The 15,892-nt window shown below is 43.1% G+C and overlaps 1 protein-coding gene across 1 annotated transcript in view; it reads left to right on the top strand.

Moving 5' to 3' along the window:
- Positions 1–15,892, top strand: part of TTC27 (tetratricopeptide repeat domain 27) — a 303,716-nt gene that overhangs the window by 94,626 nt on the left and 193,198 nt on the right. The window contains exon 9 of the mRNA XM_019527431.1: positions 14,228–14,294. Within this exon, the coding sequence (XP_019382976.1) occupies positions 14,228–14,294 (67 nt within the window). The remainder of the gene's footprint in view (positions 1–14,227; positions 14,295–15,892) is intronic.

Here is a 15,892-nt window from a genome sequence, read left to right as displayed (position 1 = left end):
TTAAACTACCATATTTACCTGAATGCAACATGACCCTGAATGTAAGACAGCCTCCCAATACATTGTACACATAGAAAATTAATACATTTATTATAATTTTCCGTGTATAGAATATAATTATTGGATGATCATCTTAAATTCACCTCTACCCCCCCACACACTACTGCTGGTGCAGGGGGGAGAGGTGATGGGGGCAGTAAAGAGGCAGGTGGTAGGGGACAGAATGGGGGAGGTAGTAGTGGGGGAACATGGTAGGACAGGTGGGGGCAGTAATAGTGTAGGCAGTGGGCAGACAGTGTGGAGGTGGTGGGACAGGCAGAGAGGCAGGCAGCTTGCCTCCTGCTGCCTTCCCCATTCCCCTACTCACCCCACCCATTGTGACTACCCCCCTCCCCCCACCCTCAGGCTGCCCTGATTATACCTTCCCCTCCTACCTACTTCTGCCACCTGCAGCTTCAGGTCCCTGCCCCCACTTCCTCCTGTCTCCCTCTCTAGCCCTTCCATACTTTTGCTCCCTGCTGGCAGGCTCCATCCCTGCTGTAGCCTGGGGCATGGAGCATGGCTCCAGCTCGGCCCCAGGGTAGCAGCATGGAGCTGGTACTGCTGTTCCAGCCTGGCCCCATAGGAGCAGTGCTGACTTCCTGCCACTGCTGCTGTGGGGTCAGGCTGGAAGAGCAGTGCTGTCTCTATGCCACTGCTACAGGGCCGGGCTGGAGCCATGCCCCAGACCCATGCTCCATGCTTCTGACCACAGCAGGGATGGAGCCTGCTGGTGGGGAGCAAAATTAAGGAGGAGCGTGTCAGAAAGGGGGAAGTGTCATGGGGGAACAGACACTAGGGGCTGCAGTGGAGGAGTGGCGGAGTGTGCAGAGGCAGCAGGCAGGGCAGGTGGCAGCTGCGATTGCAGCCCCAGCCCTTAGTTGGGGCTACAGCAGCTGACTGCCCTTCCCCCTCTTCCCTTTTCCTGCTGCTGCCTCATGCTTCATTGTAAGGTGAGGGGCTTCCCTCCCATGTTAAATGGTGTAAAAAGCCTTGTCTTTTAATCAAGTAAATATGGTAATCAGTATGTTAAAGTACACTGAGACGAGAACCTCCGTGTGAAATGACCTCTAGTGGTATATTTTCTTTTAGTCTTCTTCATGCGCAGTTCTTCCTGGGCAGAGAGGATGAAAACAAGCCATGTGACACATGTTAGTTGTGACACTTGTACACTATTGGAACCTATCTTGAACTGAATATTTCATTACTAAGCTGAATAAACTTGATGTCTTTATCTTGATTAATAGCAGGCACTTAAGCTACTGCCTATGCAAGAGCGTTCCTTTAAGTTACATAAGTTTCCTTTTGTTTCATAGAATCTATAAATACACTTATCCAGGTCTAGTACTTGAATCTAGATACTTTGGGTTTTGGCATCAGTATAGTTTAGTTAGTTAAGGGGTAATGGTTCTGAGGAAGGGCTATGGGCATATCATCACATGAAAGCTTAATATTTATTGCCAATCATTAATGCAGAGTTTAGTCTTGTTCTGTTCCTGAAAATCAAGTACAGTGACACTTAAAGCTCTGAAAAGCAGGCAATAAAGAGTTAAGGTATGCATTAACAGAGCCTTAACTCTGCCTTACTATGTGATGTCCCAGTGTATGCACGTATGTATACACACACATATGCACAGCCTTGCAGTCTGTTTTAACCAGCAGAATGTACCATTCAAAAATAGGGCACATAACAGATGTAGCACAGTTTGGCTTCCTGTGGTAAAGGCAAAACATGCTATGCTAAATATAAGCTCTCTACACCTGTTCTGCGCTCAAGCACTGAGCCTGCTTCACTAAAACCATCCCACATGTTGCTAAACATTACAACCTCTTTAGACCCGTTTTAAAAGCCCTATCACAGTCATGAATCCATGTCACATAATATATTCATTACCCATCGTTAGAGCCACAGACTGCTTATTTTGTACCTCATTGCTCATAATTCCCCATGCACCGTTGTTGACAACATACAGAACTTGACAGTAAAGTGAAGTACCATATTTACCCCAACCCAAGACAACTTCAAATTTAAGATGACTCCCCAATAATTAGATTTCATATATGGAAAATTATAAATTTGTTACAATTTTCCATGTATAGAATCTTATTATTGGGGGGGTCATCTTAAATTTGTCCTTGCTCCCAACTGCAGTAAGATAAGCAACAGCAGGAGGGCATGCAGAATGGAACCCAGCCATGATGGGGTGGGAGGCAGCGTGCCCCTTGCCTCCCCACCTGCCCCCATACTACTTGCCTCACCCCCAGTGGTTGCCCCCTAGTCACTTGTCTCCCTGGTGCCTGCCTTCCCTCCACAACTCCTACACCCTATGACCCACCTATACTCAAATCCAAGATGAGTATTCTTTTTCCCCTTGTTGAATGGGGAAAAACACATAAAAATATAAGAATGGTCACAGGTTCGGACCATAGGGCCATCTTACCTAGTATCCTGTGTCACACAGTGGCAGAGAGTAGATACTGAAAGGGAGAGTGAACAGGATTTTTTCCACTGTTACTCTCTGACTTGCAGCCTCTAGCACTTAAGGTCTAAGAAGTTCCCCAACTCCCATGTTCAAGACCTACTGTTGCACTTTTCGTTCAAGAATTAGTCTAATCCCTTTTGAATCTGGCTAAGCTGTCAGTTTTCACAACATCTTGTGGCATTGAGTTCCACACCTTAATTATATGCTCCATACTTTGTGAAAAATAACTTCTGGTAGATATTTTATAACTAATGCTTTTAGTTTTAAACTTACTACCTACTAGTTTAATTTTGTGACACCTAGTTTTTGAGAGCTAATAAATAAGTTTCTATTTACTTTTGCTTCATCTTCACCACTTAATATTTTATAAACTCTATTCATTTCCCCTCTCAAGCAACTCTTTCCAAAACTGTCCCCAGTGACTCCCAGACCTGCTTCCTGTGTGGTTACAGCTAAGCTAGGAATACCTACTACTACTACTAAAAGTCAATGTAGGAATACTCTACCTGCCATCATAGTGGTAGGTATAGTTTGGGTTCTTTTTTTTGCATAATTGTACTCTTATTTACATTGAATTCCATGTGCCATTTACTCAACTGTGCCATTTCCATTTGCTCAACACAAATGCCATTTGCTCAACTGTACCAAGTCCTTCTGTAGTTCCTTGCAGTCTGCCTTGGTCTTCACCACTTGGACAAATTTGTGGATCACAAAATTATTCAATCTTGTTAATGACCCCTTTTTTCCAGATCATTTATGAGTATGTTAAACAGCACTTGTCCCAGCAGAGATCTCTGGGGGACCCCTCTGCTTACTTTTTTCCATCCCCAAAACTGACCACTCTGTTTTCTATTTTTAAGCCAATTTCTAATCCATGAGTGGACCTTCCCTGTAATCCTATGACTACCTTCCTTTATTAAGAGCTTTAAGTGGGCACCTTGTCAAAAGCTTTTTGGAAGTCCAGAAATACTGTCAACTGGGTCACCTTGATCCACCCGCTTATTGACACCCTGAAAGAACTTTAGTAGGTTGGTGAGCATGATTTCCCTTTGACAAAACCATGGTTATTCCTCCCCAGCAAGTCATGTTCATTCGTGTGCTGAACAATTCTTGTTTTTATTATTGTTTCTACTGGTGTTCCAAGAACAGAAATTAGACTCACCAGGCTTTAGTTATCTGGGTCTCCTCTGGAACCTTTTTAAATATTGGACTCACATTGGTAAGCCTCCAGTCCTCTGTTTTTGGTTATAGGTTGTATACTACAGTTAGGAGCTCCAATCTGAGCTCCTTCAGGACCCTAGGCTGAATATCATCAGGTCCTGGTTATTCTACTGTTTAGTTTATCAATTTCCTCTATGACCTCATCTATTGAAACCTCAGTTTGGGTCAGCTCCACTGACTTACCCCTAGAAAGGAGTGAATCTGGTGAAGGAATCTCCCTAACATCTTCCACAGTGAAGACAGATGCAAAAGATGTGTTTAGTTTCTTGCCAATGGCCCTGTCATTTTTTAGTGCCTCTTTTACACCATGATCATCCAAAGGCCCAACTGACTCCCTGGCAAGTCTTCAGCTTCTAATGTACTTAAAGAAATTTTAAATTTTACCTTTTATGTCCCTAGCAAGTTCCTCCTCCAGTTTTTTTGTAGCTTGTCTTATTATGGTTTTACATTGGATTTGCCGGAGCTTGTTCTCTGTATGTTCCTCATTACAATTTGCTTTCCATTTTTTGAAAGAAGCCTCTGCAACTCTGCCATTAAACCATCCTGGCTTTCTTTTGGTCCACTTGCTTTTTCTTTTTTCTTTTTTTTCATTTGCGGTAGGCATTTGCTCTGTACCTCCAATATGGTGTTCATAAGTCATTGCCATGATGCTTGCAAGTTCCTCACTTCCGTAGGGGCCTGTTTTAACTTCTGTCTAACTATCTTCCTCATTTTGATAGTCTCCCTTTTTAAAGTTAAAGGCTGCTGTCATAGATTTTCTTCTCATCTCCCCTCCTACATGGATGTCAAACCTAATTGCTTTGTAGTCACTACTGCAGAGAGACTTAGTAATGCTTATTCTTTGCACCATATCCTATACGTTGTTTAAGAGTAGGTCTAGAATGGCTTTTCCTCTTGTAGGCTCCAGGACTAACTGTGCCAAACAGCAGTCTTTTATAATGTCAAGAAATTTGGCCTCTGCATCTTGGCCTGATGTTAGATTGACCCAGTCTATTTGTGGATCATTGAAGTTGTCCGTTATTACTTTGTTTTCTGCTTTCACAGCCTCCCTCAACTTCCTTAGCATTTCTAGCTCACTGGTCTGGGGGTTGAAAATGTATCCCCAAGCTGTTGCAGCTAACCACCCACTATTCATTACACCTACACCCAACATGTTTAATGTAGTTTGAGGCACACCTTGACCCAATATGTTGCATGCAGATGGAGTGCTTGCAGATGATTCTACTTGGTTATTGCTAGCTCCAGACAAAACAAAATTAAATTTACACTGGTATGTACCTTATCTCTTCCTTTCTTGGTTTTCAGAGGATTGAGCATCACTGAACATGATGTACTCTGAAGGGACAGGACAGGACAGGACAGAGCAACCTTAATTCTTTGTTAACAAAGTTTTTCAGTAAACATCCAATTTGCTTTTTCCTCTGTAACAGAAAGATACATGGAAATCTCACTGCAATCAGTGGAACTGTGCATAGCTAAGTAATGCAGGATTAGGCTCATGGTTTGCAACAAGGTATACAGACAATGATGGTGTGAATTAAATAGTGCTTTAGGTATTGAAAAGCTTTAACCACAAGTCCTTAGGATTCTATCAAAGTTACAGAAGGAGACAGGATGTGTGCTACTGTAAAAATGTGTGGCGTTGAACTGGTTAAAATGCTTAAGTGATGATATACTATTACAAGTGTTTTCTCCCCTAATAAAATTTTAAAACTTTTTATAACCTGTTAAAAATGTTAGAATATCTCATTGCAGCTGTCTGCACAAAAATCCAAGGAACATCTCATGCAGTATATTTAAGCCAGTCTGGAATAAATGTGTTTAAGCTTCAACTAATTTATTTTTTACCTCATTATACTGTTGAAGCAGAATGAGGAGGAAGAACTCTTTGGCAGCTGTCTATTTTTATCACATGTATTATGTTGCATACTTCCTCTTTGAAAAGTTATTTTGTGTATTGTGTCCAACCAGTTGTCTGCACTGTCTATAATCTTTACAGTTAATTGAAACTTATTTTAGATTTCTTGAATTAACCTTCTGAAAAAACTTCATCTGAGAGACTAGAGCATTTGCTTGGTTATAAGCTGTCCATCTGTGGTGTTGTCTGCCTCAGTGGAAATACTGTCTAACAACCTTAATGCTATCTGATCGCCTCAGCATAGCAGTAATAAGTCGGTGAGGCGGCAGAACAAATACAAGACCCAAACAAGAGAACACTTCTCACAGAATCATATCAAGTCCCTGTCTAGCGTACTGTCTTACACAGGAGGAGCTTCAGTTGATCGGAGCTACGGATATTTGGCAGTGCCATGAGACACTTGGTTCTTATGGCACAGTTGCTACCTCCCTCATAATTTGTAAGTACATCTCTGTAGCATATGTGAATCAAGAGATTGGGACTTGTGACAGAATAGTCTGAATTCTCCTTTGAGAGAGGTAAAAGACAGAAGCTACTTTCATGGTTTTTTAAGAAGGAGCTTAGCACTTCACCTAATTGACTGAATCACCAGAACTCATACTTAGGACAATTAGGAACAGAATAACAAAATGTTTCACCTATTCTCCAGGGAAAGGTGGGCCCCAAAACATTGACTGATTTATATCAAATGACAGTAAGGGCTTTGACTACTTTTGTTTCTAGGTATTTTGGGCCCAAAAGGAAGTTATTGGGGAAAGATGATTTTTAAGTCAGTCTATCAGAATACTGACTATCTTTCTTATACATAGTTCAGATGGCTAAGAAAATTAGAGAGAATAGTTCTATAGATAACATCATATTAGACTTGAAGATCCTGGTTCTTCCTGCTATGGAAATGTTTGTAAGTCCCATTTTTGATTACTCCCCATTGAAGACTACTGGATTCAGGAGCCAGTCTGTTATAGTTAGGGTATGTTCCAACTTGGTGACTTGGAACTTAAGAACACAAAATCAGTGTGGCAAACTGGAAAATGTCTAGTGTAATACCTGAGCATCTATTTAAGTCAAAAGAGGCTATAAAAGAATTGTTACATGTTCTGAAAGGAAAGACAAGACAGTAACAAAGATGGCTAAGAATGGATCTGTCCACTTATAGCATGTGACAAAGTAGGTGATTGTCTATGAAAAGTTGTGCCTCTTTAAACCAGTTAGTCTTCACTGTGCCCTGTCTTCTTTCTGACTTCAAACTAACATGGATAACCACCTCTGTTATCATATCTATAGTAATATAAATGGTAATTTTTAAAGGTTTTCCTATCTGTGCAAATAGCACAGTTACAATAGGATGCTTGCAAACCCAAGACAAATGTTTCTTACTGGCAGTCACACTTTTTTATTGACATACTTTACATACTGTAAATGTAACCCTTCTGTCAGACCCTGGACAAGGGTCAGGTTCAAATCATAGGAAAAAAACTTTGGTTGTCAATAAAAAGTTGGCAGATTATAAGCAAAAAAGTTATTATCTTGGGTTAGCCACCCTATTTGACTGCACCAGTGGTTTTACACTCTGCTGCTCCCATCCCAGGGGTCTCCTACTCACCCTCACTCTGTGGGACCACTGACTGCATGCCACACTGTGCTGCCTCTACCAACCCCACTCCTCTGTCCCAGAACAAACCCCAAAGAAGGGCCACTGTCTGCCTACTTGCTACCCAGCAGTGTTAGAGGCAGACAGGAGGCAGCAGCAGCACATGGCTAGTCGTTGGGGAAGGAGCTACAAAGCCCTAAAAAACAGCTCCCTTCAGTGTGCTGCATTCCCATGTGGACACCAGGTGGTGCTGCTGTGCTCTGTGCTTTAACACTGCCTCCAACTTCTTTTCTGATCATGGAGCTTCAGCCAGCTCTGTGTTTTTATGGAGATGTTTTTGCTTCATGTTTTTACAGATGGCACATTTTTTTAAAATGGGATTTACAGAGGAGTTTTTAACTTGGTTATTTACAGAGCGTCTGTAAATTTATGGGGAGTTGGCAACCCTGAAAAACACAAAGACTGACCACACTTGAAAAATATTTCAAACAATTAAGTGAACAGAGTTTGAGAACCGCAAGGGCGTGGAACTCCATGATATTCAGAGAAGTAGTGCACTAGCAAGAATAGGCTGTTCTTCCCTTTTAGCATTCTGGCTGGTATGTTGTAGTGGCAACAGAGGAACTTCTCATAAAAATCAGTTGAGCCCAATGTACTGACCTTAATTAGTAAGCATGTGATGAATTTGGAGTGCCAGTCCCATCTCAGCCATACAGAGCCAGGCGCACAGACCTACTGGAAAGAGAACTTTATTTTGGAGTGACACTTGGGAGAGGGGTCGGGGGGTTGGAGCAGCCTGTGGGGACGAGGCGAGTGGTGTGTGTGAGGGGAGGGCAAGTTGGTGCAACCGAATCAAGTGTTGGTAAGCCCCAGTGGTGATGAGATTCAGCAGCACTGCGTGCTGGAGGCAGTTGTAGGGGGTGTTAATCTCTCCCCAGCTGCTGGCAGTGCTGATACCACACACAGCAGTGTCTCCCACGGAGTGACTGGTGTTTGCATCCAGCACAGAATCTTATCTGTTACACCTCTGTGGGGGAGTACTATGTATGGATGTGGCAGATGCAATCGGGATCCATCGTTGTATAGATGTGTTTTACGTGGGGGTAATGACAGCAGAGGAGGAAAAGGAGATGAACAGTTTCTTATTTTCCTCATTTCCTCTGTCATAGTTTCTTTGTAACAATGAAGAATTTCTTTTTCTCCCTGTATTTTCATCACTTCCTCATCATTAGCAAGACAATAGAACTTTAAAAAGGTTAATTTAACTTCATCTGCTGGTCCTAATAGACAGTAAAGTAATTCTGCTGAAGGAGAATCACACTGTCATAAAGAAGTACACTCACAAGCCTGCATTCATTAGATTTTGTATTTTTGATAAGGAAAATACATTTTCTTCCAGGCTCTGGAGACTGAAAAAAGTTAGGTACAAACAATTTTGGAAGGATAGTTACTTGTTACACTGTAACTAGTTACACTATAAAAAGAAAAGCCAAGAAAGAAAATCTTGCTTTTTATTTGGGCAGTGTTTAAAAGTAACAAAGATCATACTTAAATATTTATTGGCAGTCTGACCTGCCTTTAAATACAGCTCATGTAAGTGTAAATTTTTAAGAACAAACCAGTTGGGAAGTGGTGCCAGACATTAAAATGATCTCACCGTGGTCAGTTTATAATAATACTGATTTTTAAAAGTTCTAAAATAAATTGCTATGGACTAGTAATTACAGCTAGGGTAAGAGATTCCATTTGGGAAATCAACTTCCTGTCTTGCCATTCAGAACTAGTTACATAAAAGCATTAGTCATTTGAAAAATCTTTGCAAAACTTTGAAAATGCTTATAAAGTGATCAGCTTGTTGTTTCTGGCATTTTTTCATTCAGAAAATGAATGTTGCTGTAAAGCTGCTGAGAAATAAGATGAATACTGATGCAAATACATCTGGGAAAAGTCTGACCTTGTCCCTCCTTCACTCCCCTGGTATGCCCTTATAAGTTAAAAAATAGATGAGACTCTGTTACCTTCGTGGTATGTACTTGCATATGCAAGCGGGTATTTATGCATCAAACTTGGGTAAGTGCAGCTAACAGTCTGTGCACACCAGTGTAAATCATAAAGGTGTGTGCGCCCATCCCTGAATTTCAAAAGTACTTTGAAAATTTGGCCTTTTGCTCAGCAACCTTCTTTCATGCTTTCTACAGACCATTTCCACAAATACCTTCTTTGCTTCCAGTACCTCTCACTTAGCAAAATTATGTGATTTAAAATGCCAGTGCATACCCTTTTACTCCTGTTAATTGATGTCGGCTAATCAGTGTTCATGACTCCAAAGTGACTGTAATAGAAATTACAACCAATTGGAAATGGATGTTCCATTTTGCCCCTTGTTCTGGCATTGGAAATATATGTTTAAGGGGTTTAATATGGTTTTAAATGACTCGTGCAGTATAACTTTCACTGCTTATTTGGGAAGATCCTTTTTTGCTAAATGGGATGTAAGGATATTAACATAAAGTTTTTGTTCATCGCAATACCTTTGGCAGTTCTTTTAACTCCTTGGTGTTTAAACTGTTATACCTTATCTTTGTTGTTGGACTATACTGCACAGATAAAAAGGAGTATTGAAGGTATCAGTCACAGCAACCCCATAATCATTTTGGTTGCTTTTTTCTGAATAGTCTGTAATCTAGAACATAATATGTATAACATTTTATGTACTCAGTTGACCCAAACGGTTAGCCAAAGTTCAAATCCCTGTAAATTGCCTCTGTTAAAAATGGACATTGACAATCTGATCCTTATTATTTAAGAGGACCTGCAAAAACTTCTTTCCCTCAATACAATAGGAATGAAACAAAAGAGGCAGTGTTTTTTTAAAGCCAATACTTAACTCAAAAAATGCTGTTGTGGGGCTAAATCCTATTCTGCGTTTAGGATAATAGGATCATATGAAATTAGGGCTGGAAGGGACCTTACAAGGATACGTAGTCCAGCCCCCTGATAAAGGCAGGATCATCCTAGCCAAGTGTTTATCTAACCTGCTTTTGAAAGTTTCCAAGGATGGAGATGCCTCAGTTTCTCTAAGTATCCTGTTCCAATGCTTGACCACTCTCATAGTCAGAAAGTTCCTTCTAATCTCCTAAATTTCCCTTGCTTTGGCTTGAGGCCCTTGCTCTTAGTCCTGTTCCCTATGACCACAGAGAAAAGCCCATCTCCATCCTTTCTATAATCACCCTTTGGGTATTAGAAAGTTGTTATCAAATCCCCCTCCGTCTTATCTTCTCCAGACTAAGTAGCCCTAGTTCTTTCCGTCTTTCCTTATAAGCATCAGTTCCTAGGCGCCTAATTGTTTTTGTTACTCTGCGCTGGACTCTTTCCAAATTATCCATGTTCTTCTTGAAGTATGGAGCCCAAAACTGAACACAGTACACCGGATGAGGCCTCACCAGCACTGAATAGGGCAGAAGAATCACTCCCTTGATTTGCAAGTGATACTCCTGTTAATGCAACCCAGGATGTGGTTGACTTTAAAAAAAAAATATTTTTTTTGCAATAAGAGCACTCTGTTGGCTCATATCCAGCTTATCGTTTATTATACCCTTAAGTCCTTCTCTGCAGTCCTGTAGCCAAGCCAGTCATTCCTCAGTTTGTATTTGTGCATGTGGTTATTCTGTCCCAAGTCCAGAACTTTGCACTTGTGCTTGTTGAATAACATCTCATTGATAGTAGACCATTTTTTCAGTCTATCCAGGTCATTCTAAATCCTAGTCTTGCCCTCCAGAATGTCTGCATTTCCAATTTTACACCTAAATGGCACATTTACCACCATGTAACTATATATATATTTTTGCATTTCAATTCAGTTTGTGGTTTTATTCCTCCCTGTGGCAAAACAGAATTGCCTTAAATGCTTAGTTGGTGGATGTGATGAGGAAGAGGAGTAGCAAAAGCAACTCCAGCCTTTTGACCTAAGCCCTTGTCTTGAAGTTGATCTATAGGGCAGGCACAAGGGTGAGATATATGAGGCCTTGAGGAAAAGAACAAACAAGGTGTGTGGCTCAGTGAAATGGATTCTGCCCTGGCCGGGAGGGAGCTTTTGCTCTCAATGAGACAAAAACTTTCTCAGTGCTGTTTATCCTTTTTATTCCATGAATATTTTATATATGGTGCAGAGGGCCAGCTTCAAAAAAGGGATAGAGAAGGTTCTGGTATTGTTAACCCATGTTCTGATGACTAGAATGCTTTTCTAGAAAAATAAGAGATGCAGTTTCAAACACCCTGGGTGCAGAGGGGAGTGGTGCAGAACCTGGCTTTCCAGCTTTCTGGGCCAGCATGCTCAGTAGGCTTATGTAGGCAAAGCTGAATCAGAAATTTTACATACATGCCACATGCCATTCAAGGGAGTAAAGCAAGTAGGATTTAGCTTCAGGCTTTTCTTGGGGTCACCATTCCAGTGTTTGATCCAGCTTTTAGCTTCTCAGAGGTGGAAACCTTCATAAAATAGTATCCGGTGACCCCTTCTGTCTTGCATTTTCCCATATTTTGGGCAATGATGCGTGCCTGCATTTTGGTGTAGAAGTAGCTATAGTTTCAGCTACCTGGTTATACAAAAGACTTCAGCAGATTTTGAAATAAAGCACTGTGCTTCTACCTGACAATATCACTGCAGTTTAACCAAGCCTACAAATACTTAAGCAGTTATTTAAAATATATACTTTTCCTCTGCTACAGTACTTGGAAGTGTTTTGATTTTTAGTTGTGAGGTTGGTATAATACCATACTGTAGAGTTTATGGCAGTGGTGCATAAACTTTTGGCCCCATGGGACAAATGACAGGTGTGGGACTAGTCTGCAGGTTGGCTCAGGCCCTGCACCCCAGGATCAGGCCTGCACACCTAGAACCAGACTGCACTGTCCCCACCTGGTCCTGGGACTGAATACTGCTTCAGCCTGGTTCTGCGTACCGTGTTATTCCATGTTTGACTGGGATGATATATATGGAGATGGTCTTGCTTTGATCAGGGGGTTGGACTAGATGACCTCCTGAGGTCCCTTCCGGCCCTAATTTTCTGTGATTCTATGGTTCCGTGACCAGGGCCCTAGATCCCTGCAGGACTTCGGCCTCGTCTTGCAGGTGGGGATCAGGCACAAAGGCCCCATACCACCTCTATCCAGCCCCACGTGCCAGGATCAGAGCTGCAGGACCCTGTGTCACTTCCACCAGGTTCCATGTGCTGGGACTGGGGCCTTGAGACCTTACACTGCCTCTGGTCCTGAATGGGGGGATTATGCTCTGAGGCTCCGCACCGCCGCTGCTTGGCCTTGTAGCAGCTGTTGCACCGGATCTAGCATGCAGGGCCAGGCTGGATGATAAGGCACCAGGGACCAGATCTAGCTTACGGGCCAGGGGTTGAGCACTGTGGTTTACAGTGGACATTTACCCAAATTGAAGACGACTCTGAATTTAAGACAATCTCACAATAATTAGATTCTTTATATGGAAAATATATACATTTCTTATAATTGACCATATATAGAATATAATTATTAGAGAGTTGTGTCTAAATTATTCTCCCCCACTGCTGCAGTGAGGAAAGCAGGGGCAAGGGATGGAGGTGGGGGGGTAGGCAGTAGGAGGCAGGCTGTCAGGCATAGCCTGTGTGGGGGCGCGGTGTTCAAGCAGCTTGCCCCCTGTACTTTGCTTCCTCATACCTCTGCTCCCTGCCACCTATTTCTTCCCCCTGCAACCATCACTGTACCTGCTGCCTGCCCCCCTGCAGACTCAGACCCCTTCCCCCCATAGTCTCTCACCCCCACTGCTTACCTATGCTTTTGCACTGGCAAGCTCTGTCCCTGCTCCAGCATTTGGCACAGAGTATATGCTTACTCCAGCTCTAGCTCCAGGCTGGCCTGGGAGTAGTACCAGCATGACAGCATGTTGTGTTGTCTGATATGTAGAACAAACAAATTGCTCATCAAGAATGATGGAAGTGGGGGGGACAGGGGACAGAGTGCCAGCACCCACCAACTTGTGCTGCTGCTGCCTCCAGCACCGCTGGCCTCGCCGCCCCCCACACCCACCGGCCCTGCTCCTCAGAGGCAGCAGAGCACTTCAGCAGCTCCATCCCCCACTCCCATCCACCTCCGCCTCCTCCTGCGGAGCAGCAGGGCTTCCTTCCACCTGAGGCAATGGCTCCCTCCCGCTCACCTGCCTGCTTCTGCCTGCGGAGCAGCGGGGCTTCCCTTCGCCTGAGGAGCCAGTCACCACCGGCCCTCTCAGCAGCGCATGTGCTGTTGCCCAAAAGCACTATGGACAAACAGACACACAGACAGACAGACAGATTAAGCCCTTTATTATATTAGAATTTACATCTCTAATAAGCTTGTGCTAGATCAGATTGATAAAGACATGTCAGGTTGTTCGCAGGGTGTGGGAGTCAACTAAACATCTTAGTTCCTTTGAAATCAGCCTTCTTTTTCTGGCTATCTTGGTCTTCTTTGGGTATCGCTACTTTCTTTGTCTTCCCTTGACACTTAAGTCCTTTCCTTAGTTTTGTTTTGTTCTTGCTTTTGTTTTTTAAATATCCACAAACCTCATGTTTCTGAAGGTGGAAAAGAACAAGTAAAGGTTGGTAAAATAATTCTCTGCCCTCTAGGTTTCCCGTTGAGGAAGAAAAAAATCTTAATGATTAATAGCCACTTCTAAAAGCTTAGGCTCTTGCAGGTAATGTTTTCTGAATACCACCTTGGCTGGCCACCATATCAATAAATCCCCAAAGCAGATTCCCTCCCTCGCCCCCAAACCACTGTAAATTATGACAGAAGCCCAGATCCTTGGTCAGACATAAATAATGTCATAATGACATTTTTTCTAAGAGAAATGCATTACTTTTTTCTAGACTTGAGGTATGCTTTATGTATAATAAGGTTTCATAGATTTCATTTTAATTTTGTTTGTACTGAATTCTTATCTTATAGCATAGACTTCCAAAAGAACAATCCAACGCACAAACTAACTGAAGAGGAACTGCTGGCTTTTACATCAGTAAGTAACTTATGTCCTTTTTACTGTATACATCTTCTCTTGTCTACTGTCCAAGTAAAGTACTAGGCTGTGACCCATCCATCATTTTAACAGTGAAAGTGTTTATGAATACAGTCTACTTGGTGTCAGTCAGTTGCTTCCCTAATTATAAAAACACTTAAGATCTCTTGCTCCCACTCTTCCTTTCTCAAGAAAGTAAACCAGTGCTGAAATTCAGCCTTTATTTTCCTTATCAGCACTGCAGATGATGTTGACACTAAAACTACTCTCAGTTTAACTTCAAACCACTTAATGCAAAGGTTTCTAAATTTAGATGTAGGTTCCAATTAGAAGTTGAAATGTAGTTTCACTGGATGGAGTCTGCTCATGACAAACTCTCCATGTTGATCTGCTATTGAGAGCTTTCCTAGTGATTACCTGATTGCTAAGAGATTTTTGTAAATGGAGAAAAGTGCAGTTAGAACAACATTTTGATCCCTGTGAAATCTTACACACAGCATGTTAGGTCCTTTCCTTTGACAGTTCAGCTCAGCAGAAAAGCAAATGAAAATAAAATGAACACGGTTACTGGGAAACAGTTTTCTTTTACATAAACTGTTTATTGCTTAAAATGATCTTTTTGGCACTTTTCACGTAAGATTTCAAACTAGGATACACAAGGCACAATCAGAGCATTACTTTAGATCAGGGGCTGGCAAAATATGGCCCGCAGGCCACATCTGGCCCACCAGATAATTTCATCTGGCTCATGGGTGCCCACCAATTAATTCTACCCCACCCAGCCCACATGCTTCTCTTCCACCCTTATCCTCAGGAGGGCTCTTGCTGCACTGTTTGCTTTGGGCAGCAGGTAGGGAAGCTGCAGCTGGGTGGGAGCATGGAGCATGGGGCTGGTGGGAGCTTGGGTGGACAGGGTGTAGGTGTGGGGTGGGTGGAGGGTGTGGGGACCTCCCTTCACGCTCCCCATGGTGCACAGCCTCCACCACCACCAGCAGCAACAGCAGGTGACGGGCCCTTAGGGTGATTGTAGCCTGTGCAAGCACAGCTGCTCGGCAGTGCATGGCTCCAGCCAGTTCCAGGAGTTACACATAGCGGCAAGGAGTGGAGCCAGGCTGGGCCACCTCTATCACACAGGGCTTACATGCAGCTCCCAAGACTCATATGCCACTGGGAATAAGCACCCTGCAATGGAGCTGGCTACCTTTTCCAGTCCCTGCTGCCACATGCAGTTCCTAGGACTCCACAGGGAAGCAGGGAGTGGGGCTCTCCAACACTTCTGGTGAAGTCTCAGAAGCTGCATGTGGCAGCAGGGAGCAGGAAAGGTAGCCAGCTCCATCACGCAGGGCTTCCCCCCAGTAATGTGCAAGTCCTAGGAGCTGTACGTGAGCTCCACGCAACAGAGGCAGGCTATCCTGGCTCTGCTCCTTGCAGCCATGTGCAGCTCCTGGAACTGGCTGGAGCTGTGGTCCACTAGGCACAGGTGCCTGCGCAAACCATGAACATCCCAAGGGCCCGTTGCCAGTTACTACTGCTGCCACCAGCAGCAGGGGCTGTGCACCATGGAGGGGGATGTGTGGGGGGGTCCTCACACTCCCCCC

This window comes from Gavialis gangeticus, unplaced genomic scaffold (assembly GCF_001723915.1).
Source record: "Gavialis gangeticus isolate Ggan-Ray unplaced genomic scaffold, GavGan_comp1, whole genome shotgun sequence".
NCBI classification, from domain to species: domain Eukaryota; kingdom Metazoa; phylum Chordata; order Crocodylia; family Gavialidae; genus Gavialis; species Gavialis gangeticus.
Note: the sequence above shows the minus strand (reverse complement) of the source record. Positions and strands in the feature narration are given on the sequence as shown.